This window comes from Plutella xylostella, chromosome 19, assembly GCF_932276165.1.
Source record: "Plutella xylostella chromosome 19, ilPluXylo3.1, whole genome shotgun sequence".
Classification (NCBI taxonomy): Eukaryota; Metazoa; Arthropoda; class Insecta; order Lepidoptera; family Plutellidae; genus Plutella; species Plutella xylostella.
In genome coordinates this window covers 876,770-904,201 of record NC_063999.1, presented here as the reverse complement: position 1 = coordinate 904,201, position 27,432 = coordinate 876,770, and the positions used below count along the sequence as shown (strand labels likewise).

At 38.1% G+C, this 27,432-nt stretch overlaps 1 protein-coding gene and 2 long non-coding RNA genes across 9 annotated transcripts; 1 reads left to right on the top strand and 2 right to left on the bottom strand.

Annotated features, from left to right (window-relative positions):
• Positions 1 to 452: 452 nt before the first annotated feature.
• On the bottom strand, positions 453 to 26,310 carry LOC105394712 (resistance to inhibitors of cholinesterase protein 3). Of its 7 annotated transcripts, none has more exons than XM_048627856.1 (13): positions 25,705 to 26,299; positions 23,915 to 24,226; positions 21,160 to 21,293; positions 10,455 to 10,592; positions 9,695 to 9,806; positions 8,823 to 8,843; positions 8,020 to 8,111; positions 4,244 to 4,930; positions 3,874 to 3,954; positions 2,347 to 2,472; positions 1,962 to 2,034; positions 1,636 to 1,688; positions 453 to 1,379 (listed from the first exon to the last, which is right to left on the bottom strand). In XM_048627856.1, the coding sequence occupies exons 1-13, from the start codon at positions 25,856 to 25,858 to the stop codon at positions 1,272 to 1,274; spliced, it is 2,091 nt and encodes a 696-aa protein (XP_048483813.1). In that variant the 5' UTR covers positions 25,859 to 26,299; the 3' UTR covers positions 453 to 1,271. The 7 variants fall into 7 exon arrangements, with proteins under 7 accessions (XP_048483813.1, XP_048483809.1, XP_048483810.1 ...); XM_048627852.1 differs by having other exon boundaries at positions 21,118 to 21,293; positions 25,705 to 26,298; XM_048627853.1 differs by lacking the exon at positions 8,020 to 8,111 and adding an exon at positions 6,180 to 6,259 and having other exon boundaries at positions 21,118 to 21,293; positions 25,705 to 26,296.
• LOC125489981 lies at positions 15,133 to 15,810 on the top strand. The gene is made up of 2 exons (XR_007267383.1): positions 15,133 to 15,333; positions 15,466 to 15,810. It is a non-coding gene; the product is annotated as an uncharacterized LOC125489981 (long non-coding RNA).
• On the bottom strand, positions 16,372 to 18,423 carry LOC125489982. Its single transcript, XR_007267384.1, has 3 exons — positions 17,968 to 18,423; positions 17,267 to 17,426; positions 16,372 to 16,503 (listed from the first exon to the last, which is right to left on the bottom strand). It is a non-coding gene; the product is annotated as an uncharacterized LOC125489982 (long non-coding RNA).
• Positions 26,311 to 27,432: the final 1,122 nt, after the last annotated feature.

Genomic DNA, 27,432 nt, shown 5'->3' with positions numbered 1-27,432 from the left:
ATTTCACAAAAACTTGTAAGTCAGAATAAAGTAATTTTATAAAAAGGGGATGTGATCTGGCGGCTTTACAAAGATCATTCATATAAAATTAATTTTAAATGCATAAACTACATACTCCAAACAAAAACTCTGGTGCAAAATTTACCTTAAATTATCTACAAATAACCAACAATGGGTCGATCCACACATGACATCTAATAAAATTGTCTACAATATCTGTATAATTCAGATAGGTACTACAGTAAAACTTTGTCAATTTGGCTAAATATGTCCAATAACAGACTTGAATTATTATCTTTCGCTCTTTTTATTGAGTTGCGCTATAAAGAAGTATAATTTGGCACTCAAACAAACAACATGTAAACATCACAATAAAGAAAATTTTGTTTCCACGCAATGCTACTTACATACATTTCAATAATATCATGGTGAATAAAATATACACCTTATAAATAAATTGCAATAAAGTTGTAAAAGAGAAAGAAAGAAAATAATACATTTAATAATTATTTCGCTTAACACCTACTAGATCTTGTGATTCGTAGTATTAAACTTGTGATTCGTGGTATTTTAAACTACGTAACAATGGAAGTATTTACGGAAGCTATGTACGAAAAAGGGAAAAGTAGGTTAATGGTACGAAATTACATTACTAATACTTAAGTATTTTTATATCGTACCCATTCCTGATATAAATTCGTTTATAAACATTTTAAGTTATAAAATTACGGACATTCTTTAAAAAATCCGGGATTGAAATATCTACTGATAAACTGACGCCATCATCTCAGCAGTATCTACTTACGCTACAGTATGACCCTTTCTCTATTCTTATACTTAAAAACGCTGTCCATCTAACTACAACTATTTCACGACAATCATAAAAATTTAAGTATATATACCTAGCCAGACTTGGTTAAATCGTGTCACTCTTCTAAAAGTTATTTAATGTGAAGAAAAACGCCAGGTAATAAGAGCTACTGGCGATTGACCAGCTTGTTATTGGTTGGTTCAGTAACCATGTTTACAATGAGATTCACTGATTGGTTAAGCGACAGTGCTACCATCGTTTCGGAATTTTACAAACTCTCATATTTTTATAGGATAAATAATTATAATTCCTTATTCTTATTCCCGATTTGATAGAATAACTTTAATAAACCACTCCTTTTTACCTATAAAAAAACATTCGTCGTGGCTTGCTTGAACAAATGGCTAGTCAGTTTATCAGCTGCTTCTCCGCCCCGCGTGACGTCACTACTGTAATCAGTTCATTTGCGTGCGTTCCCCGGCGCGTCCTCCGCATCCTCATCTTCCTCCAGCTCCTCCTCCTCGACTTCCTCCTCCACCTCTTCCTCAGAGTAGTCGTCAGAGTTATTCTGTAATTAAAAAAAGTAGTTCTGTGTCTTCTGTTCTGTAAGGATATGTTCTGTGATTTGAAAATAATCGACCACAGGATTGTATAAGGTGTGCAGATAAAGAAACTATATGAAAATGGTGGACAGACTCATGCTATCTCGCCCTGTCGTGTAGTACGCTTTTCGTAGACCTGTCAACACTCATTCCTACTCCCACTTTTTGAACGGCCGCCATTTTTACACTGTTTCTTTATGTGCGAAGGTTATAGTAACTGACCTCCGCATGCTGTGTCATCGCACTGGCCGTCGTGAAGTCATCCACCGTGGATTCTGGAATAAAATACAACAATATTATAAATACTTATGCATTAAGAAAACTAAGATATCTATGAAGTCTTGTCATTTCCCTTGCTAGAGAACATACTGAGGCCTTCTTTTTTGTAAACTCTTTTTAATCTCAGATACTATATTGACAGATTCTGAACGGTTCATCAACAGTTGATTGTCCCGCCAATAGAACGATACGTCACTTAATCGCGGGACAATCGACTGTCGATTTGAGGTTATATTTTTATGTTATTAAGTCACTGGTATTGTACGAACCTGCATCTCTCTCGGGGGTGTCCCGCGGCGCGTCCTGGATGAGGGACAGCGTCATCTTGCCGCTCACAACCAGCTGGGGATACAGTACAATTAACACTTTGTTATAAATATTCTGGATATTACAAATTGAGAACATTCGTGCATGTTACATTTATGAGCGAAATGATACATGGCATAGCCATCTACTTTAAAAGTATCTACCGCACATAGTTCAAGTTACGTGGTTTTTAGTGTACCGCATAACGGATAATACATGTCACATTTTTTGTAATAAAAAATTTAGTTAATGAAAACAGCGTCAGTTTAAACTAAAGAACCGAAAGTCCCGGCTTCAATTCAATGTGGCACACATTCCACCTAAACACACACACATATTTCAACATACCGGCGCACGCTTGCCGGGCCGCTCGGCGGGCGCGGGACGCCCCTGCGCGAAGTCCGCCACCAGCACCTTGGACTGCTGCGGGATCTCCGTCTGCAGGTAGATGCTCTTCACGTCCTCCGCAGAGTGCTGGGAGGTAAGTTGGAGATGTATGGGGTAAGTTGGAGGTATGTGAGGTAAGTTGGAGATATTTGAGGTAAATTGGCGATATATAATTATGCGGTAAGTTCCAGATATTTTCTGGTGCCATAAGAGGTGATGGAGCGGTTCGTAGCTCGTGGTATTTATAGGTATGTAAGTAAAGGTCGATTGACCATGAACTGCGTGCGTATCACGAATATTTTCGACTTTGACAGGGGCGCCCAAGATATCATACTTTTGCTATCGTATCGATTCGCACACTGTAGAATGTACCACATGGGCGCTTATCTTGTATTTATTCCCGTCCTCTCAGAAGAATATGGTGTTTAACAATCTGCTTTTAGAGAGTTGAAAATGTTTCTCAGAATATCCAGGATATTAATGGCTCATTATTAAACCAATGCTCAAATATTAAAATTTCATATAACAATTAATTGTAATTATAATGAAAAAAAATCATTAAATAGTTAAGTTAGTAATGAAGACATGTTAGTGGAAATAAAACTGCTTATATTATATTACCAACAAGTGTATAACTTTATTGAGCTAGTAAATGCTTACATAGAGGTAGAATAGTAAGCAGTTTTATTTATATTTGAGCAGGGTTGAGGTAAAAACAAACTACAATATATAAGATTAATAATAATACCAGATAGATTGGTAGTTACCTACTTATCATTCAAAATAATACCAGTACAGTAAAAGGTTAACCGGATAAAATGGAATGCAGCAATCATAAATTCACAGTTTGAAAAATACCTATAATAGGTCTATAGGTTGCATATTTAATTATACTACTAGTACATGCATATATTAGGAAATAGAATCAGTATATTTTATATCAATTCCATATTGAATAAAATTTATAGAGGTTTGATCTTAGTATCATATTAGGAAAGAATACCTAATTTAATTTAACTGTGATAGCTTCTGAATCGCAAAAAAAATATTATTTAAAATGCAATTAAAATCATTTAATTAATAAACGAAATTAACGATGACATTTATTAAAAGTGCAAAATATATCGTACAGCTAGGACACAACTTTACCTAAGTTATATGATAATTTTATCACATATAAAATGGTAGTTGCTTTATTCGTTATCAAGTTTAAGGCTCCTTGTCCTGATGTACCTATTATAAAGAAAATCTTATAAAATTATAGTTACTATATTTGTTATCAATTTTAAGGCGCTCTAAGGCCATTTTAAAGGCCATAAAACAAGTTTTCTTTTTGCCATTTAACGTACAAAATTAACTTGAGTTTGCAGCAGACATTCGCTACCAATCTGCACCTTTACTCAATCTATCATTTCCTAAATCAAAAATCATCGACAAACGAATTCAGTCGCCATCACAGTGCTCATATAGTGTCTGTTGGATATGTACCACGATGTGCGCGGGGCGCGGCGGCGCGCGGGGGGGCGCCCAGCCCGCGCGGGAAGAAGACGATACCTCCATCCCCACCACCTAGGTCCAAGGTTTCATATTCACTATTCGTTGATTTCAGCAAAAAGTTACTTGGATTTTGGGTTATCGGGAGGCGATAATAGATGAAGCTAGTTGGTAGAACGGATCTCGGAATGCATAATTTCTAAAAACGGATTTTTTTTATGGGAACTAAACAATTAAAACTAAATCGTAAGTACTTTTACTAAACTCAACGTGTTCACTAAAATTCAAAAATATTGTGCATATCTCAATTCCAAGCAGTGAATACTCTAGTCACATGAGTTAGACAAACAAAATGTATACTCACTTTAACTGCAGAATTCTCTGAGGGCGCAACTTCATCTTCCTCGTCCTCCTCCTCTTCTTCTTCCTCCACTTCCTCTATTTCCTCCACTTCTTCCTCCGACTCCTGCAAAGCCTCCTCTAGAAGTTCCGGCGTAGACTGTTTCTTGTCTTCTTCTTTTTCTTTTGCATCTCTTGCCTCGTCTAGGAAGCTCTCTGTCGATTTCTTTACATCCACCTCGGCATGTTTGATTGCGTTTCCGTTTGTACTTTTGTGATCAATTTTAATCTTTTCCGGTTCTGGAGATTCCTCCTTCTCATCTTCTAATTTTTCTTCTTCTTCCTCCTCTGACTCAATTTGTTCAGGCGAAGATTGTTTTGGCTCTGGTGAAGCCTCTTTTTCTGGTGAGGCCTCTTTCTCCGGTGTAGGCTCTTTGCTTTCTGGCGTCGGTTCCCTTTCTTCTGGGGTAGTTTCTTTGACTTCTGGAGTCGTTTCTTTCTCCTCAGGGGTAGACTCTTTCTCTACTGGGGCAGGTTGTGTCTTTTCCGGGCTAGGTTCTGTGATATCTGGAGTGCTTTCTTTCTCTTTGGCTTCAGGGGTCTTTTCTCTGGAAGGTTCTACGTATTCGGTGGCTACGATGCGCACCGGGGCGTTATCCGCGTTAGGTACAGTTCCGTTAGTGTACGGGCGAGCGTTATTATCCGGCGCTTCCTGGAATTTACGAAAAAGGATATTAAAGTTTGTACATTTAATGCAATGGGGTTTATCGGCGTCTTTACATGGAAGCTTTAGTGCTGGATATATTTTGGAATTCGAAAAGATATACATATCGGTATTATAAACTTCCATGTTAAGTCCGTGAGTAGAGGAAATCTGCAACGCAAACAAAATATACAAACAGACTGCACAAATTGAAAACAAACTCGACAAGAAATAGCGATCTAATGATTTTTTTCATTACTATTCACACCTCTATTCTAGACACACAGAACAAAGTCTAATGAAGTATAAAAATCTACTTTGAGTGCACACAATAAAAGCGTCAACTGGAATAAAAAACCAAAAACGTTTATCTTTTTAAAAAAATCTGTTTGAGTCATTAAACAAAAAATAGATTTTAGTTTATCTCACGTAGTTTTGAGGTATTATGTATGGCTTAACTTTGATCACAAATTAGGTATTTATATTATTTGTTAGTCAAGGCGTGGTAGCTTAGGTACAAACAGTCAGAGGAGGTGACAACAACAAATAAAACTCCATGCTATTGCACAACTGAAAGAAAAAACAAAAAATGTGGATGATGATGAGGCTACAGAAAATTATAAGATTTATTAAAATTATCCATGAAATGTAAAAATGTATTACTAGAGATACTGTGACAAAATGATAATAATTAACAGAAGAACAAGCAAAAATAATCATGTAAGTAAGTAGTAAAATTCTAAATATGCAAATGAAATTATGCTTGACTTGCTTGAATGACCATTTCGAGAAAATATTTTCAACTGATCTCGACAGTATAAAATAAATATTGTTGCTATTACTGGACCAAACAATAACTCAGATAATAATGAACATAAAGTGGAATCTGAAATCTGCTTATTCCATCCAAGAATCCCATGCGACTTGATGCAAGTTTTCTTTCGACTTTACTGCAAAAATCAATTAGATTTTAAACGATACTCAAATTGCAATTCACACCACTTTCAATGCTGCCAAAAAGATCACATGTGGCGCCATCTACAATTTGCTTATCATTAGAATTCCCATTCCTGCACCAATCTCACATCAGCTCCAAAGTTATTAAGCAGTACCACAGGATCTGACAAATCAGCTGCTTAAGAACTTTGAATCGCCAACGCGCAGATAGCGGTACAGCATCCGCTGACCAATAGAAAACCGATTCTCGCATGGGATTCTGGCTGACCAATGAGCGATGAGCATGCACAAGCCTCGGCACCTGTCTCTGCTGGCTCTGCGCATAGCTCGCCTCCATCTGCTGTTGCACCTCGGCTACCAAGCCCGAGATGGCCGTGACAACTGTAGCCAATATTGGGTTTGTGAGTTTAAGTGTTGGCTGTATGGGGTTAGAATCTTTGCCGATTGGCTGAGTGGGAAGAAAAAAATGTTCAACGGGGGGAAAAGTATAGCTTTATACTGCATAGAGCATCTTCGAATAGTTTAATGGATTCCCTGTTTAATTCCAATAAAACTGGGTATTTATATTGGCTCTTTGCCATATACAGGAGTTTATACTACGATCCATGACATTATGAACTCAAAGTGATAAGATCTGTAGTTTCGGACATTCTGATTACTATTTCTGAAAACATTATCATAGGTGCATTAATGACTAATGCATTTTCGGATATCAATACCATTAAGGATAAAACACCCGCAGTTTATCCAGAAACCGAAAATAAACGAGAACTAAAAATAGAAACTGAATTAATAAACGCAAGGGCACAAGACCAAAATAACGGATGCACCGAGACTGCAAGAGACTTTCCAATGTTTGGACGAGAGCCAAAACGTGGCGCGGGAATTATTATAATGCTGACATGCGGCGCCTTGCGACGTGGCTACAACTCTTCGATTCGAATCGGGACTTATATTTCTAGATTGGAATTTTTGTGGACAAAGAAAGAGGATAGATGGAAGAGATACTGATAAGGTGGTTGAATGGGCTCAACCAAGAGATGTAAGTTTTATAGAGTTCACAAGTCATTATGGAGTGATTCTTGATACAGGTCTATGAGTAAGACCTTTACGGCACTGGCAAACTACTTATTCTTCTAACGCATTTCACTCTGAGATAGGTAGGAATTTATGAAGTTAGTGGCTTCTAAGCGCCATTCCTTCATCTCTAATTGATTAGTAAAATTGAGACTTGTTAGACTTAAATCTGGAAGATTGGATTTAAATGTAATTAAAAATAATATTAACTTAATATAGAATTAATTTGGGAAATCCAGTAGTAGTATTTGGAGGGTAAATTCAAAACCTCTATGTGAGTAGGATTATAGGGAAAAAAACACCCACACCAAATTACTTTTTTCACGGTTTTTCATAAATTCAATAAGGTCTCTAAAACCCGGGTCTAAATGCATGGTTATTGTGGTCTTGCGTGCTACAAGTGGACACACGCCTCCATGCCTCAAGCTGCTAAATGTGTTGTCTATTTAAGAAAATCCACGCATTATTTCTACCCGAATTCGCAGAACTGGCACTTCAGGACTTCTCTCTTTAACTTCAATAAGAAGTGATTCAATACATACATATAGTGCCACAAACCTATCTGTTCAGGTGAGAGCGAACTAAATTGGTCCATATAATCTATGTCAATATGAAATTCATTTAGTAAGTAATGAGGTATGGACCAATTTAGTTCGCTCTCACCGGAACAGATAAGTTTGTGGCACTATAGTTGAAAAACACTACGTCAACCGTTATTATTTATTCGGTCCACCATAGCTTCATTCTGAAGCATCGTTCATTCAGTATTAATTTTGAAAATAAAAATAAACTCTATAACCTTCTTTGGCTGACGATATCTATGGCACTGCCAAGGCTCCATAAAATTTATCTGAACAAATTATCATAAATGCATCAATTGCATTTGCATCTAATCCCCAAATTCAAAACAATTTAAAAATAGAAAAAAATAAAGTTCCAATTTAAATTCAAAAGAAAAAGAAAACAAAAACACTGGCCGCAAACAATTTTAATCTTCGTCTAAAGTTAAAGCAAAGAGTTCGTCATATCCCGTCCGTCCGTCCGGCCAGCCCGCCCGAATATACCGCGTCACGCTCAGCCAGCTTCGTCACGATGCGCTGCATGGCTCGCTCCGTCTCAGCCAGTCTCGCTCGCAGCGCTGCTAGCTCTTCGTCTCCTGAGCAGGGTTGGTCGTTCAGCGAACATGTAGCGCTTTCTTGCTTTACATCGTTAGCAGTGGTAGCGATCGGAAATAGGTCTCTTCCCTCTCTCCCAAGCAGTTACCTATTAAACTTTGCACTCCTGGCCTCATCCAATTGCTGATGTTTACCCTCTTCGTCTCCCGAGCAGGGTTGGTCGTTCAGCGAACATGTAGCGCTTTATAGCTTTACAGTCCATAAAATGACTGCTGGAAATAGGTCTCTCCCCCAAATATGGCTGAACTTGCCTCAGCCTTCCTCATCCAGCCACTAAGGGACGTTGGCCCAGCTTTAGATAGCTTTTCAGAGTTTTTAGCGCTTTTACCTCTAATATTTACTACTAATAATTCTACCTGTTGGTAGATATTCGGTCATCGAACATGGCAGAAATACACGCGCGCGTAGGAGTATTATTGAAATGACTGAAATAAATGTCTGCTTCATTCATTGCCTTAGTTTTGTAAATGAAGTGCATTTAGCAGCAGATCTGTTTATCATTGCTTCATAAATTAATTTATATTCTGGTTTCAGTAATAATTACCTAATGATGAAAACCATAATATTAATATCATGGGCTTAACATACAACCGGATCGTCAACCAGTCGTAAACTTTCAAAAAACTAAGAAAAACAAAGAAACATCAAAGGAAGGAAGGTTGCAAAAAGCATGGACACTAAACTACACTTACTTGTATCTTTCTCCTTGTGGCCTGCGCGCGCGCATGGAAGAAACACATAATGACAGTTATTACGTTATTCACATAAACCCACCTTTGTGCGACTACAAATTGTGTTGTCACAGACAGGTTTGTCGTGTTGTTATGAAAGATGAATGGGCATGGTAGTTTTGCATTCTTAGATTAATCATAATCATGTTTATTTGCAATGGCGTGTCGTGTTATTTTGTATGATAGCAGAAGCGGAAGGACGATTTTATTTACAAGCCTCATCACTTGTAAATTCTGATTTTTACAACTGTTTGAAATGAATAAACAATTTCTATACATAACAGGATTATCTTATTCCCTAATCCCTATCACAAGAGCAACTTATTTGGAAATTATGCTCCTATTTTCCATGACTAATAGCTAAATAAAATTACAGGTTTAGTTAGATTCAGAAATTTTTAGGGTGGCGGTTGGACAGCAGTAGGTATCTAATAGTTACTGATTTCTTGATGTCATTAGTTACTGTTTATAACATAAATTTCACAAATTAATACTCTTTCTGCAAATATACCTACCCTATAATGTACACTAATCTAATCGACATATTTCCGCCTGAGCAACTTTACAAAACTCAATCTTTACGCTAATCTACCAAGTACTTTACTGGTCTGGTCAATATATAGCAACCTATTGATGGCCTATGCCAAGGAACCACATCATAGGCAGTAGTAGCCTCATTTTCACTAGGTACAGTCTCGGACAGAGTAACCTGGTAGCCACATCTACACTAGGTACAGTCTCGGACAGAGTAACCTGGTAGTCACATCTACACTAGGTAGTCTCGGTCACATTAACCTGACCCCACCCAACCCCAAGCGACCCCCCCCACTCACCGAACTTGTTGTCGGGGCTGGTGCGCGAGTCGTCTCTGAACACGCGGCGGCGGAACTGCGGGTCCGACTGCACCTGGTCGTACGGGACGGTGCCCGTGCGCTTGAACAGAATCTGTGGACGTGAGGTGAGTGAGACAATAATGGTGGCAGACCTAAGATCACACAAATGTGTAGCTTGACTCAATTTGTTATTAGCTACTTATTATTCGTATGAAGCGTCTGTAGTCGAGCTGGCTTCAGTGATCGTAACTGATCACTGAGGTTAAGCAGCCATTGGATGGTTCACTGATTTCAAGTGGTTCTTTTCTGGACGCTTCCGTGCTTCGGATGGCACGTTAAGCCGTGGGTCCCGGTTGCTGCTTCGGCAGCAATCGTTGAGCCTAGTCAAAGGTCTTCGGGCAGCTTGAAAACATCTGACAGTCGGGTTGCCCACTTCAACTCACTCATCACAAGCTTGCTTGTGTTGGGATCCACCAACCCGCATTAGGCCAGCGTGGTGGACTAGGCCTTAAAACAGTTCCTTCATTGGAAGGAGACCCGTGTCCCAGTAGTGGGGACGTGACGGGTTGTGATGATGTCATGTGAACCAATAATTGTTTAGTAGAGTTCTGGAGTGGAGGCGTACTAATCTATGCGTATCGACAGGCGCTTTCTCATCTTGGATCTACATAGATGCAGCCTGCAGGTTCCCCTCGCTATTTTCCTTCACTGTTAAATCTCACGGTACCTACTATTGCTTATTACCACTAGCAATACTGACCTTACTCAGCGTATACACGAAGAACACAATGATGCAGATGGTGTAGATGGGCATGACGAGTCCCATAGAGGACTTGGGCGCGGCGACGGGGCCCCCCGGGGAGCCTAGTGGGGGGCGCATGCCGGGGATCGGCGGCGGCTGGGGGGAGAGAACGGGGGCGTTAGACGGTGAAGTCAGTATTGGTACTGTTGGTGTAGCTTAGCTTATTAATGTGCTTGAAAAGATGAATGTACAGTACACTAGTATACTAAAGAGTTTGCTTAAGGTACGCGTCCAACTGTCCTAGTATTCCTTGTATAGAAATTCACACAAGTGCGTCCACTTCATCGGCATGGGCGTGGAAATTTATGACGTTTGGTGCGATATGTATGATACCCATAGGTGAACGCTCAACTTTAAAAAGTCTGTATGTGCATTGTGTTTTAGGCGAAAAGAGGTAGATTTGCGAAAAACGGGAATTTGAAGGCTATTTCTAGCATGTTTATTGGTAGATTTTGTGATTGAAAAGCGTGTTTATATTGTAATTGAGTTGAATTTGAATGTGTTACTCCTTCTGATGACCATAAAGTATTCAAAAATACCTGCCTCATCTGCCTGACATTCATCCATTTTATGTGCACACAAACAGCGAATATATAATCGCGAATAACAATAATTTTCTTACACCTACGTATGAGATAATTCCACGTAATTAAACTGGTAAATCCTATACACAATCGCACTGAAAGCGCCTTTGGACTAAACTGACTCCGTTTATAATTATGCCGGCAGTTTACGGACCGGATGCTGTGGCTTCCGGTGTTGTCATTAATGATTTGGTGATAGATTGATTTAGATCATGACGCGTATCTTTTTTATGAAAGTTTTGTCATAAGTACGTTGGTTCATCAGTGGTATTCTTGTTGTCTCAGAAAGGACTCCAGAATTGTAAGCAGGGTCACTCGCCCGACAAAGATGTAACTTGTATAGATCTGATAGATGATTCACAGACGAGCGACGCTACTTCAGGATTGTTAATTGATCATTTGTCAGAGGTGGTACGTAGCCGGAGCACCACAGTTTACAACAGCCTAGTGACTGCCTTGTGCAGCCCACTCCTAGAGTACACACCTACATGCCTTCATCACTAGGCGGGCCCACAGGTTGTTGTGCAAGGCGAGAACACATAGAAAGCGAAACCTATTTGTGCGTCATCTCCAATATTTGTTCAGAGCAAAGATGGCCGTTTCCACACCTAGCCAATAAATCTCGCGGTGAAAATATCCGGAGAGTATTTTTTGTAAAAATTACCTCCGTGTCATAGTTATTTTATTACACCAATGTATGAATAAAAACTTGTCAGTTATTTGGACTTTGAAAATTCGTCAAAATTAAAACTGGAATAGCTAAAATCTGATTATGCTGAAATACTTTTTGGATCATCCGATAACAAACCTCCTAAAAGTGCTTTACAGAAGCGCAGGTGCAGCCATTATTAGCATAGATATTACCGAATCCTAAGCAAACATTGACAATGCTGATAAAGTAGTAATTTAAACATCTGACGTAAAAGCCGGTTAGAGGATATTTGGCAATAACAGATGAAGTTTCAGCCAGAATGTGGCCATCGATGCAGTTGCTGTTTAAGATTCAGGAAATGGTGTCAAGAGTTGTGCGTAAGATGAAGAGTCTAGTATGTTCCAATACACGGATTACAGCTTATTTGAAGAAACGTGGAAAATTACTGAGGAGACATACATGCATGTATCAGGTACACACATAGTCATGATCAAATCACAATAATCTAATAATGCCATTGCGTGCTTGTCCAGCTGAACAATTTTTACTTACTTACTTTACGATACGGTTACTATGTATGATTTCATAGCATTAAAATTTGTTCATCCAGACAAGCACGCAATGGTGTCCGATTACACTTATAATACCAAACATCTAAATCATTTTTCGTACCTAAAACCATAGACGAAGCAGTAGTGGTATCAGGACGGCAAACATACGTCAAGGATCCAATGAAACGACCATTAAAATAGACGTTAAAACTTATTTATGCAAATCTCAGCCATTAACAAGTCGACCACGTCTGCAACAGTAGCACAAAATATATTTTCTCAATTGGCTACATTAACTATTGAAGATGCTAACAATGAAACTGTTAACATCCTTATGGGGATTCTTCTAACGACGCACGCGCCGTCACGTGAAGGCTGCGGATGATGTGTAATACTTGAGAGTTATATCATCAAAGTACATTATCAACCAATAAAGGTTTACTGGATATAGGCTTCTTCCAAGGTGAGCTAAATCCACCACCGACTACCAATCTAAGATCGTTCATCTAAAGCACTGGAGTAGAACTAAGTAAGTAAACTGTAGTTCACGGTTACTCTAAACACATAAAAATTGTAAGTATTATGTAACATTTTTGAAGTGATAACTGAAGAATATTGGAATCTGGTAAGCACTGAAATATCAACAAAATAACAAAGAAATGTAATCAGCGATCAACAGAATAATAGTACCTAGTGATAAAAATATCAGCTACGTCGGAGAAGCAAAACTGAAAGTGATGTGCATCATTCACACGGCAATCTATTAATAGTACAGAGAATCTGTTTGGCTGCACATGCACAGGTGATATTTTAATTAATTAATAAGGTCTCGTTTGACAAACCAAATAATCGAAGCATGACTGCCATAACTCCCTAAAGACATCATACAATATTCTGGCAGTCGTCCAACAAATACCAACACTACGAGTGTAAAACAGCTTTCTATATGCTCTTAGCATACTGACTCGACGCGCCGACGGCGTGAAATTAAGCATTTTTCCAAGACTTTACAAGATTAAATACCTATGTGATGTTATGTGATAATGCTGAAAGCGATCCATCATAATCAGTAACTTCTTCTTCTCCCAGGATTATCTTTCTTTATGATACTTCGGCTTCAACAGCAAACACAGCTTCTACAGCACACCTTTATCTACGTGGCATTTAGACTATTAAGGCTTCGAGAGCACGGCCTAACTCCACCATCATTAGCTGACTAGCCTTGAGCAGCTGTCAAAGGCCGTGACATTAGTTCCAGCAGCCTTACTCCCAGCGATTAATAGTTGCTATCCAAAAAAGCCAATTAAAACTCAGTTCAAAAATTAAGGCCGATTCAGTTGGTACCACCACCTCGGTTTTGACTGAGCCGCGGACCAGGGACAACGTAGAAAATATATCAAGAAACGACTAGTGATTATTTTTGAAACGGTAGCCGAAGTAAGCCGATATCAGGCCGATGTTGCGTTCCGTATTTCAAAAGAGGTGAAAGAAAGAGATGTCGCTCTATAAAATTGTATAAGATCTTGTGTTTTTTCTCGCTCTGACAAGGAAAAAATTGGTGTGCGTTCGAAGTACTAGCGAAGCTTGAAATAAGAAATCCGGTAATCATCAGTCCATATTATGTTTTTATTTTTTCAATGTTAGTAAAATATTAATTAAAATACTTATTAAACACTAGGTTAAAGTCATCACTCATGCCATTTTTTACTTATTATTCACAAAAACTTAACTTTGTAAACGTTAAAATATGAAATTAGGGGCTTTTGAACGCATTCAAACTAAAAATCAAAATACTCTGTGAACCTGTGAAAACACTCCCTCAGTGTTGCCATTAGCGTACATTTTACACATTTGACGTACTATTTTAGCCTCCCATGTGTAATGTGTATATAATTGGTCCATGTAATGTACCATTTAAACTTAACTTCCAATATCATGATTATCATGTGTAAAATCTTTGTTTATGGACTATTTTACGTATTTTTTTTGGAATCGCAGCAAAAAAATTATTAACCACAATTAGTTACGATTTTGATTTTCTTGTATGATTATTTTCTCAACCAATATGATTATTACATGATTACAATGAGTATAAGTATATCATACATAAAACTGCGGGGTACCTACTCTGAAGGTTTTAGGACATTGTAACACTTTTTAAAATGCTATAATAAATATAGGTACGTTTCTCACGACTAAAATCTATTAAAATATAGTACTTCTGCTGACGAGCAGGTGCGAAAGAGCTGGAAAAGCTAAATTGAGTGATTTTAGTAAAAACCGGCCAAGTGCGAGTCGGGCTCGCGCACAAAGGGTTCCGTAGCAGCAAATATAATTTAAATCAACCTATCTCAAAAACTATAAGAGATACTTTGATCAAACCAAAAATCGTTGAAAGAGTTAATTAGCATGCATCACCTCTATTTTTTTTAGAATTTTATACCCCGTAGTTATAAAAATAGAGGGGGGGGGACATACTTTTTACGACTTTGAGAGCTGATATCTCAAAAACCGTTCACTTTAAGAAAAATGTTTTTTAAAAAACTTTATATCATTTTAAAAGACCTTTCCATTGATACCCCACACGGGTATGTACATCGAAAAAAAAAAATTCATCCCTCAGTTACATGTATGGGGGGCCCCACCCCCAATTCTTTTTTTTACTATTTAGTGTCATATTTTTGTAGCGGTTCATACAACACATATTCCCATCAAATTTCATCACTGTAGTACTTATAGTTTCCGAGTAAATCGGCTGTGACAGACGGACAGACGGACAGACGGACAGACGGACATGACGAAACTATAAGGGTTCCGTTTTTGCCATTTTGGCTACGGAACCCTAAAAAACAGCTCATGTACGGTTTTAACCCTAAATGTACGTTTTCAGCGCTGGATATGTGCGTTTTGAGAACTCCGTTGCGGCAACACTGCACTCCCTCCACTTCATTCATACAATACAACATACAATAACAATGATAAAACAAAATTACAAATGGAATTTCCTTATTTAAATAGATATTTGTGCACTAAATACATAATAATATGACGTAAGTATAGTATTCTGATGGAGTGGTTAAGTTGCAGACTCAGATCGACTCGATTTATAAAATAGACCGATAAAATATTACGATAATTTGTTACAAAGTTATAGATATTAAACTATCAATCATTGTTTACAGAAAGAAGAAGAAGACGTTGCGTGTCACCGTATAGCCAAGGAAATATCTTGTGAAAGTTTTAACTCAAGGCGGAAATTTATTGAAAAAATACTCAACATAACCTACAATTACAGTGAAATACTGAAAATATCTTGTACCGTGATAATATTTCTGAATAATAAGTGCAAACCCATACTCTAAGATCGTGCTTTCAACCACATACTTAATACAATTCCATAATCATATCGAAATCCAAAAGTTCGTAAGTCGTAAGTGATCATAGTTTAGGTGTGTACTTATTAGACTCATGCATTGTAAACTCTATAAACGATTACTCGTAATGTATTAATCATATTAAAAGTTGAATGCGGCTGTTTTATTTTTTATTCTTTATGTTTAAAGCAGTTCTAAGAAAAAGCAGTAATAACTAGTAATAAGAGTTGTAACATTATGCATGGACCAAGTGTCTGCTTATGTAAAAACACAATGTTATTATGTAAGTAAACCCTGCTTTAAACATAAAAAATGTGTCTACCTAATCTTCATAAAGCAGATAATGCTAACACCCTGATTACACCACCAAGTAGAGCGGCCCGAGACAGTGTTCTCCGCTGAGCACTGTTAAATTGGTTAAGTACTGTCTTGCCACTCTACTCAGTAGGTGATAACAAGGGTATTACATTGCAACAGGTAAAAGTAAGTATACAGGGCCTCAAGTCTGCTAAGGAATGAGGAGGATTTGGTAGGTATCCATATATTAAAAGTACAACTTACAATGTTACTTATACAATTTCTTCCATGTTGCAATGTTATCATTGCCGGACTCTTAAGAAGGAATACTTCCTATCAAGCCTTTATAAATCAATAGTATCATGAATGACCTCTTAGTCAAGTGCAACATCAACATTTAAATAATGAAATGAAACATGGTTTTTGCTGTATTTGTATTTTGTGTTTATTAAGTATGATATATTAAATCACATCACAATTATTATCAGTGTTCTGAAATATCAAGCATAAGCTTCTCTTCTATTAGCTAAAAAACTGCTTTCTGATTATCTGAAATAAGATAGAAATATAGATTAATAGTAATTCTATAGGTTAGGATATAATAATAATATATTGTACAGTCAGCCAAAGAGATATGTATGCCACCCCAACGCAAGCCCTTAGATATTATGACAATTGATAGGTAATATTTATGTAACATGAAAAATAAGGATAACTAATATTAAGGTAAGTAATACTTAAGTTAGTAAGTATTGATAAAATATTATTATTCCACCCATGAGGATTAAATTTTTGTTGCTGTGGTGGCATAAATATCTATTGCTGACTGTACTATCAAGGTATTGATACAACTTTATTTAGTAGATTTTCTATTCTATTCTGAGAGGTGGCGAAGCTCCTGTACGTGGCTCTCTTGAGTGGAACCTTTGTACATATCCCCTTAATTTTAGCTCAGCCAGCCTAGCTCTCGAGTAAAATGGAGCAGCAAGCCTGGGTGTTCCAATAGCTGAGATAGGCTTTCTGTTGGTCCAAGAATAGATAGTCTTGTTTCTGTAGTAGGTGGAGATTGAGCCAGCATAGGTATATTTTTTTACCTACAAAAGATACCCACCGCAGCACTACAGTTTAATCCTAAGGTACTTAGAAAACAGATGAATCAAATAATATTTTATAGATATAGAATCTAGATAAGCAAGCCAAGTAAATTATTTTTCATACTGTCAGTGCATCATAAAATTAAAGTGTTTGTGCTAGGGTAGTATTTCATATCTTTTTTGCTACAAATAAATTGAAATCAGCTTAAGTGACTTACTCAGTAGCAGAATGATATGCCAATTTAGTTTCTTATGTAGGTATTAACTTCATAAGATCTTAATACAACTTGTTGTTAAGTAGGTACTTCACATAGGCACTTGAATATTTAGTCTTGGTTATAAATTCCAGTCTGGAGCCAGTTGCAACGCAGTAAAAACCTACAAATACCAAAATTCTGGTTAGTAGATATCATGGGGTTTAGGTTACAGACATTATGATAGTATAGGAAGGTTTATCTTATTATTATTATTATTAGTAGGTATATATTGTTAGCCACTGGACTTAGCTGGAGCGAGACCAGACATAGGTGGTTTAAACATAGATAGGTGGCAGATTTTATGACACCTCTGGGGTGCCATAGGACTACAACAATGGTAAAAGAAGGTTTGTCTTTGTTTTGAAGGATATTTCCTTTAAGGCTTCTTCTTCATGCCTTAAGAACATGAGAGTTAAGGCGGTCATCCACTGGCGAGGCGACGGTATAGATTGTTGGCTTGTCGAATCTCGTTGGTGATCCATTAGCGAACCAAACAGTCTACTCTCATCATTGGCAAAGTCGTGGCGTGCTTTTTGTAACATCGTTGGAGGTTTTTTAGACCGCGGACTTAGAGGTTATTGGAGGTTTTTCTCGCGAATGGATCACCGCCTTTAGTTGAAGAAACTTTTACATGTACCTCTATTATGTTCGTGGATACTCACCTTATTTGTTACGCTCAAATCAGCTAGTTTCATGAAGCTAAAGTCTTCAGTCAAATTGTCCGTCAACTCCTTTAAATATGCTTTAATTATCCAGGGAGACTGGTTTGCAATCCTCACGTATCCTCAGTTACTACTTTCACATCACTTTGTAGGTGTAATTACAGGCTCTTTTTCTTACAAAAATAGGAAAAATTAGCCATTGTAATGGCTTTGCGTTGCAAGAATAGGAACTTTTTTCAAAGAGGCGTTGAGTCGCAACTTTGACATATAATCTACTCTGTGTGATGAGCTCATGATGAGCTCGTGGTGCGAATTTCTAGCTTAGTAACGCTATAATTTTCACTGAACGGTTTGCGTGACGTCATAACACAATGAGCCGCAAAAATGTGCGGTGGGAGTACGAAATCAGCGATCTTGTTGAAATCGATTCAGCCACTCATCGCTGGGAGTAAGGCTGCAGAAGGCCTGGAGCAGTCGCACGCATCATCCCCGCGCGTCTATTCCCGGCCTAGGTCGCGAATGTGGGCCGCCGCCGCCGCCGTCAATGCCAACTGAACGTCCGTCGAGCGCAGTTTGTTTATCTTCGCAGAGTTTCTCTTTGACGGGTCTGTGCAACGGAAGTAAGCTAGGGATTTCGGCTAGAAATATAATTTTTTTGGTATTGGTTTACAACCTTGTTAGAATGCATGCTTATTGCTATAAAATCAGCAATGTAATGTAGCTAAAGACTTAAAATGTGGATTAGTACAGATTAGTTTATTTATTGATCTCTATATCTCTATGTTTTCCGGCCGAATTGTCTCTATTTCCACTGACACAAAATTTAACTAAACAGTTGGAAAGGAATATTATTATCTCGCGGCATTTCACTAGGTAGCATGTGAAATGTTACCTGTGCTGAGCGATAAGCTTTTAAAGCTTTCTTAACTGGCAGGTGAGATCCCGACGCATAGATAAAATTGTTGTATTGTATGCTTATGGTGTTGAAATATTTAAGTTTCTTGCTTACAACTGTGACACTTCCCCTAACCCTGAAACGAAGTTCACAGGAATACAAGTAGTAGATAGGTAAGTACTTATTTAAACAACCACAGTCAATACCGATTAAATAGTTCAGCATCCGTAAAGACTACTAAATTCAAAAACAATGAATCGATCTCGCAACGGAAGCGATTTCGAAGATATCATTGTTTTCAAGATAAAATGTAGGCCGATAATTGATGAATAGTACGAATAAGTACTTATAATACCTATTGAGCTAAGTGCAACTTGCTAGGAGGTGGGCCGTGGCGTACCTACCGATATAAATGATAATAATATGAAACAACTACAACAAGAAAACTCAGAGCTCAAAAGGCGTTTGAGAAGAAAAGGCAAGTATCCGTTTTACCTAACGAGAAAGTACAAAGACACAAGTTAAGTACCTTAAACTAACAAGCAAAACTGTGTCGGTCTTCAAAAAAAAACAATTCAAAAACTCTGTAGCATTTAACCGAAGCATTTCGTGTCTCTTTCATTCACATATCTGTACCAGTGTCATGTTAATAGGTTGAAGCTGTCGCACCTTTGTTAGATGCTTTTCGGTAATTTGCCTCAGAAGATGGTGTTTAAACGAGTATTGAATGGTATTCTAACCAGTTCCTCGTCTGTTCTTATTACAACGTTCATAAAATATATGTTTTCTAACTAGTATTTCATAGTTTTGGGAAAACCTTTACATAGATATGACTGCTATGGAAGCATTACGTCACTCATGTATGTATGTAAGCTATTTAGAAACATTAACGTGAGGAAATACTACAATTGCCATAAATAAGTATTTTTATAACAAGTGGACAAGATTGGCTCAATGTCAACGTGGCTTAGCGACATCAATGAGATCTGTAGACGGTAGAAGTTTATGTGAAAATAATTCGAGGTAATAGATGAAAGCATAAATACGCTAAGACAACAAGTCGGGATCACATAAACATTATGATGTGGAGGAAGTATTCCAACAAGTATCACTAATGATTATGAACATAACATAAATTTGGCAGCCCTATTATGTACTTACAGATGCTATAGTCACCAGATCATAATTGGAATCCCTTTTTAAATCATCGTGGCCTAGTTGGACGCTTCGCTCCATCTATCAGAAACTCCCGCGCACCGCTGTGTGCACATATTACGTGGATGATGTCATTGTCATTATTTTTGGGTCTTCCCTCGTGACTTGGTAATGTTGTAGAGAATAAATGTGTAGTGTTTTCTTGTATTTTTATTGTTGGTGATGTGAATTCCGAATTTTATAGGGTTTCTTGTGTAAACCTTACTTATTTGTAAGACAAGTCGTACTAAAGTTTCAAAAAGGTTGGAAATAATGATTCCAATTTTATAATAGACTTATTATACTTATATTGTTGCAGCACCTATGTAGTTCTAAGTTTAGTGACATTCATTTATAGCAGACCAAAGCAATAAATTACAGCTTACTAGACCAAACAATGTGTGATGTCAGATGTGTGATATTGAATTGCTCAGACTATTTTACTAAAGGCATAAGTAATGAATGGAAATACGTAAGTATTCTAACTAATTCACTTACCTGTTATTTGTTAATTCTACAGGAAGCATCCACTCGGTTGGCGAAGCTGGCAGCCCACTGAAGATTGTTAGTAAAGAAAGGGGGTTTCCAACAAGGCCCCTTTATAAAATTTTATGATGCTCTTTGACACCCTCGGTATCAAATTAGTAATCTAAAACCTTTTAGAGTGGTGTATTATTATGAGTTACAAAGACCTTTAAAATCCCTCCATCCTTCAATCGTTTGGGCGACAGTGATCGTTTATCCAAAATCTAAAATACTTTAGTCATTACGATATTATGTATATTACAGACTTAATTAAGCCTTAATTGCACCCAAAGTGTCTTACAATGTTTTGAACTACCCCATTTTAGGCCCAATGAGGTCACTCGATCTTAGAAAAAAAAATACGGAGCGCTGTTTTGCTTGCCCTATCTCATCGCATTAAACGTGTCGATTGCACGATAGCTTACATTCTTTAATTTTTGTCAATCTATACTAACTTTCTTTCCACCGCAAGCAACCCTTTGGAAACCCCCACCTACCTTCAAGCAGCCTCATCACCACCCTCACACCGAACTGACCTGCACCTCTACCTCGTAGTACCCCTGCAGCGGGGAGCGTACCCTGACGTGCGGCGGCAGCGGCACCGGCCCCCGGGACGGCGGCGTGGGGGCGCCGGGCGGGATGGCGCGCCCCCGCTCCTTCAGAGCTGGGTGCGGCCCGGAGCCCCGGATGGGGGGGCGCTCTTGCTTTATCACTGCGGGGAATTCAGGTTGTTATAGGGAGTAGTTTGAGCCCCAAGATAAACCAGCAAAGTAACCACGAATCTATTCTAACTTTGGGTTAGATTCGGGATCTACCCCAAACTTTGTGTTAGATTCGGGGTTAGGTTACTGGTTTATCTTGGAGCATAGGCATGATTATGATTAATCAATCGTGCACAGCTGAATATAGGCCTCTCACATCTCGTTTATTAGTCGATTTCATGCTGAATTATAGATAGTCATTTGGGCACAGATTAAATATTACTATTTGGGTAAGGAGTTTATAAATAGTGTTTTTATTGATCCAGCTTCAGAAGCGACTGGTTTATAATATTAATAAATGACTATTTATTAATATTATTTGTTTAAATAATAATAATAAATAGTCATTTATGTCAGGGTAGGCACCCATATTACACACTTACATTATTACAAAATTTAAACAAATTACCACTATTATAAATTCACGTCAAACAATCGAATCATGGCAATTCAAAATATTAGTAGAAAACCACAAAAGTTGTTTTAGCTCAAAGTAACACATGTGTTAGTACAGTGGATGCAAATTGACCCAGTTGTGTCAATGTCAATTGCCACATTACCTAATTTGTGTGTAAAACATACACAATCACATATGGTACACAGGCTACTCCGTTTTTGTCTAGTAGTGTTGGTCCTTGTCTAGTCCTTCAATAACTCTTGGAAACTGAAATCCTTTCAGTAATTTATGTGATTTTCATTAATAATCGCTTCCCAGGATTTAAAAAAAATGGATAGTCACGTTAGTTTTGAATTGACACAGATATTATTTCCTTAAACGGGGTACAAACTACAGGTCCATTCTGGATAAATCCTTTCAAATATTACGACAAACATGGCAAAACACAAAATGTGTTAGCACTTTAAAGCGCGCATCTGCCGTGCGGAACCATACATTGTTTCAGTCAATCTGCTATACATAATGTTCCTAGCTTGATATATGGCCTATAAACGTGTATAGTAAATAACTTGGAATAACCAGCATCTGGCTTTATGATGTGAAATCTCTCAGAATACATCATTTCGCGTTGTTTGACAGAACGCACTTTATGTTGTGCAAATAGACATAAAATACATTGGTTTGAGTGCCCATTCTTTTGCGTAATCGGTTGAGTATAGCAACCTATGAGAACGAAGAATAGGTTTCAATAAAAATCACGAAAATGGATACAAATCAGAAACTAACCCTCATCCCAATACAGTAGTATGTGGTTGATTAGATTACCTGCCATTTTGCCCATTTCCCTGCTCACTACGGCTGAATGTAAATGCGGCATAGAGTCTTAAGACGTCTATGAAATATTACTGTGGCTCTTCGCTCCACCAGTTTAAAATCTCCTGTTGACTGATAATTTGGACAAAAGAACTTCCGTTTCCCTGCATTCAAAATGACGTATGAATGGATATTTTGAAATGCATTTCGGTACCTACATTAAATAAGTTTACAAGTCCGGTGAAAGTCGTTCAAAATCATACGTCAACTGTAGGCATAACAACCGATGATAGCGGTTTTCTTTCAATACACTAGTTTTCCATACACTTTCCATTCCCATACACGTTAATGCAAGCAACATGCGCCTGTCCACTTAGCGGACATTAGCGTCTGGCCCGGTGTCGTCACTGTTGTGAATAGGGCCTTTTATAGAAGCCAAGTAGGACTGCTCAAATATATGTTAGTTGGACTTCAAGGTGCTTGGCTTGGCATGTTTTCAATCTGTCAGAATTTAGCTGGACAATCTTCTTCTTACGAGTCGAGCTTCAAGAATGCTAGCTATTTTTTCTAGACCAGTGTCGTAATTTGATAGCATTCTGGTTGGCCTGGAGTAAATCTTAGACATTGCATGGTATAGATGAGTACTAGGGTACGGAATGTGGTAATTTTGCTATAAAATCTCGTAGTAGGCGAATGCGTCGACGCAACTAGACCTTTGCACTTCGCATCATAAAATATTAATTGCAATAAAAACGAATTCTGGGTATTTCATAAAGACCCTGTTTGATTTGATACGCAGGGAATTTTCCAGCGTTACTCATTGTTTTGATAGAACATAAAATATTATAGTTAAACACTAAAACCATAGGTATAAACAGCTCATATTCTACGGAAATATTTGTCAGAAGATGATTGATCACTGAATTATGAAGAGAGCAAATATTACGTGCTCGAACTGAAAATAGTTTTATGCGAAACTGTAAACGCAAAGCTTTGTAGCTGCAATCTAAGTTTTACAACGACGAATCAGGGATAGGATTAAGCATAGGATTAGTAGATAACAGCACACATGGCTCTTGGGTGTTGCCGGTACTCGTTAACTATTTGGTATGGTATAACACAGTATAATCAAGAAATATGTAAATTGTTTTGTTAATAATTCGAATAGCAGCATGTTAGTTCATAATTCAATCCACACACAATACATAAAACAGTAAATTATCACAGAACTCAGGGTTATTACTTTCAACGCATCACATGCTAAGGACATCCTTATCCAAAGTGCGGCAGTCAATCTTCTCCTTTACAAGTATTAGTAGCAGCAAACCATGCGCGACAATCATCTTCAGAACAAGCACTAACTCTCAGACATCTGCCACGAGTTGACGGCTACGTGAGGGCTGACGCTCCACACGTTGACGCCAAAGTTCTCCCGGAGACAGGAGCTGTTGCTACTCTGAAGGCTCTCCAGTAGCACTTTAGTGCTCTTCCCAACGTTGTCTTTACGTTTGAGGAACGCCGCGATGTCGACGCCGCAGGTATCGTTCAGGGACTTGCGGCATTCGTTGACGGCGTAGACCGACCGTCGGCCGTCGGTGCCTACCGCTGAGTTGCAGACCTCTGTGACCAGCTCTAGGACGGCCATTTCTGACGCGAACAGCACTTCGCAGCATCCTGTAGGTGGTATGGGTTTGGTGCGTTGGTTGGTTGGTGTGTGGTTTAGTTGTTTGGTTTGGTTAGGTTAGAGTAATATTATCAGTATAGTTAATTTCTTTTTGTTAATTTTTTTTGTTTGGTATTCCATGAGTTAAGTTGTTGTCTACAAAAAGCTCAATAAATGAATGTTCTCATAAATATTCAACATAAATTTTAGAATATTAGCTTGATTAAAATGCATTTTTGTTCATGATGTTAAGGATTTCTGGGTACAATTACTTATGTTATCGCTTTAGTTAACCATAGTTATCTCAAAAAAATAATAAACCACTGCAGGAACTACATATACATTTTCATTTAATTTCATTAGAATTTTAAATATTTTTCAATTATTGGAGGTACCATCCTACACATGACACAAAGTTTAAACTTTACAAGCAGTGAAGGGATAATTACATTATTTCAGTAAATTAAAACTTAGGAAGGTTTTAAAGTGATAGTGATAAATAAACAATAATTAATTCAATAGTTATGTAAGTATCTATTCAATTGTACATTATAAATATTTTTTAAGTTTGTTCAGATTTTGTTCAAATAATGTGTGTTATTGCGAATAAATAGTAAACATAGAGTAGAAACCAGTTTCAAATATTGTGTGAAGTAGTTTTATAAGGTATGGTAATTATATCAGGCAGTTTATGTATTACGGATCATTCAAACAAGACTTGTTCAAATATTTCTCGACTGAGAATTTATTTTATACTATAACATACAAAGTTGCACAGCTGTTTACATATATTATGATCAAGTAGTCCAGTAACTAGTAAGAAAAATTAAATTAAATAAGACTTATTTGGTCTTATAAAAACTAGACACATCAAATTTATGTTTATCACTGTGAAATACCTTGAGTCTTGGTTTACACATTTTTGTGGTAATTCTTTAAGGTTTTTACATAACATATCTTTTGGTGAATACAATACTTTGAATGTAAATAAATAGAGACTAACTGTAATGACTACAGTTGATGAATTGATCAACTAGTTTAGCTCTCTGTATAAATACCAAGTTAATAAGCTATTAAGTTTAATTAATTCCAATTTGTAACTAGAAGGGACTTAGGCCTAGGTCAGCCGTCATCATAATACTGTCAACAAAACCCCACTGTGCATACCAACATATTTTATTTGCATAGTTAACTCTTTATTTGGTCTCTCCCACCGGTTGGCCATGTAAACCTGCTGTGTATATGTACCTATTTACCATCTATTTACCTAGCTACAGAGGAAAAATACGTAATTCCACAGCGAGCTGATTTATCAATCAGCTGGCGTAATGGACTTATTGAAATGTGCATTTGTCAATTATTCAGCACGACTTGATGTATGACTAGCACCGTATAATTAGATTAGTGCGTGTTGTATGCGGGAGCGGAGCCTCGGGCCGCTCGTCCAGCGGTATTGACATTGAGCTTGAGTTATAAATACCGCGGTTACCTGCGTCCCGGTCGAACTGGTTGGGCTTGAGCTGCTCGCGCCCGCCCGCCAGCAGCGGCGACAGGATCCGCGGCCACAGCACCGCGAAGCACCCCACCACTATCACTAGCACGAACATCGTCTTGCGCGGCCCCAACACCTCGTCGTTCGCCATCCTTTCGTCGTGTTTTCGTATCGTTTCGTCACGCGCGTGCACAGCCGGTCACACTTTACGGGAACATCGTCGTGAGTGATAAAAATAAAAATAATCCCAACAACCCACGGCCGAGCCAGCGAAAGCGCAAAATGACAGCTGTCAGGAGAGGGCGCCCTCTCCCGGTGGAAAGTTACGGGAGCGATCCGAATTTCTTCGTCCGTTCGGGAGCGTTCCGGGAAAATTTAAATCTTCTTTCTTCGTATCGACGAACGCCGGTGGATTGAGCTGGCTCGATGTGACACAGCCGTATATCACATCAATCAGCTATGCCGACATCTTGCCTTCCCAGCCACCGGCTCGGTATCCCCCGGTGAAATCGTCGAGGCGGGCGAGCGAGCGGTTCACAAGTTCAAATGTTGACTGAGTAAATTAGCGGGTGAGGAGGGTCGGAGCGCGCTGTGGCCCTCGCTGGGCACACCTCGGAACAATATGGCTGGGCGCGGAGGCGGCGCCGGCTAATAACCCGTCCCCACCGCGACGAGGACTCGTGCTCAGATGAATACTAATTAGGCATTGTGATACGTGTCATTCTTCGGCCGGCTAGCGGCTGCACCTTAGAAGAAAAAACTTCCCTAAAAGTAATGCCGGTAGTTTTCCTAGTGGAGTGTGGATGCGAGTGGGTCGGTAGTCGGGACACATTGACAGGAGCGGAGTCTCATGCAGCGCGGGTCGGAATGTGACCTTCCTTAGGTACCTACACAAGACTCATGATCCACCATGCTTCTAGTCTCTTGTTTGAACATATTATTATAACTAGGTACTTGCCTATTTAAAAAAATCGTTAACTATAGGTGTAAGTAACTAGGTAGCAAGTCCACATCTTATTATCTTATCTAGCTAATATACACACTTAACTAACCATTTGTTATCTTATTATTGGTAAGTACCTAGTAGGTTAGATAGATATTAGGTACGTGCTATTACGTAGTAGTGGACATGAGATTAATCTTTTTATTATCTTAAACCAGGTATTTAAAGTTAGGTAAAGGAAGGAAGTTAGTTTATGAACTAGATACTTAAGTACATAACGTTGGTAATCAGATGCAATGTTTAATATTTAAGTATGTAAGTACCTAAGTACTACCTCTAGTTACATATTTCCATTCCATACGTAAATACAAGACTATAAACTTTTTACTTAGGTATATCAGACCAACGTACGTACGTACCTACCTGCAGTAAAGTTAAACTAGAGGTAACGTTGGCCCTAAGAAGGTTTCACCTGCCTTTAAAATATGTATTTTTTTAAATAATAAATAACGTTAGATAGATAGATATAATATAGGTACCACTGCCAATAGTCGAGTCTTGAGATATTTAGATATTTTTACTTTTAGTTCCAGTTTTTTATCTCAAGTGTCTAAAAACAAATACAGTTATCAGTTACTTCCGCACGCGGATACGAAACCTACAGGTGCGGGACGGGAGATAACGGAGCTGTTTTAAAAAAATACTTTTATCGGCCTAATCTACCCCAGCCAGCGAGCACCCCCTGAATGTTTAGTTTCCTGAAGCTGACTGTGATTACACTT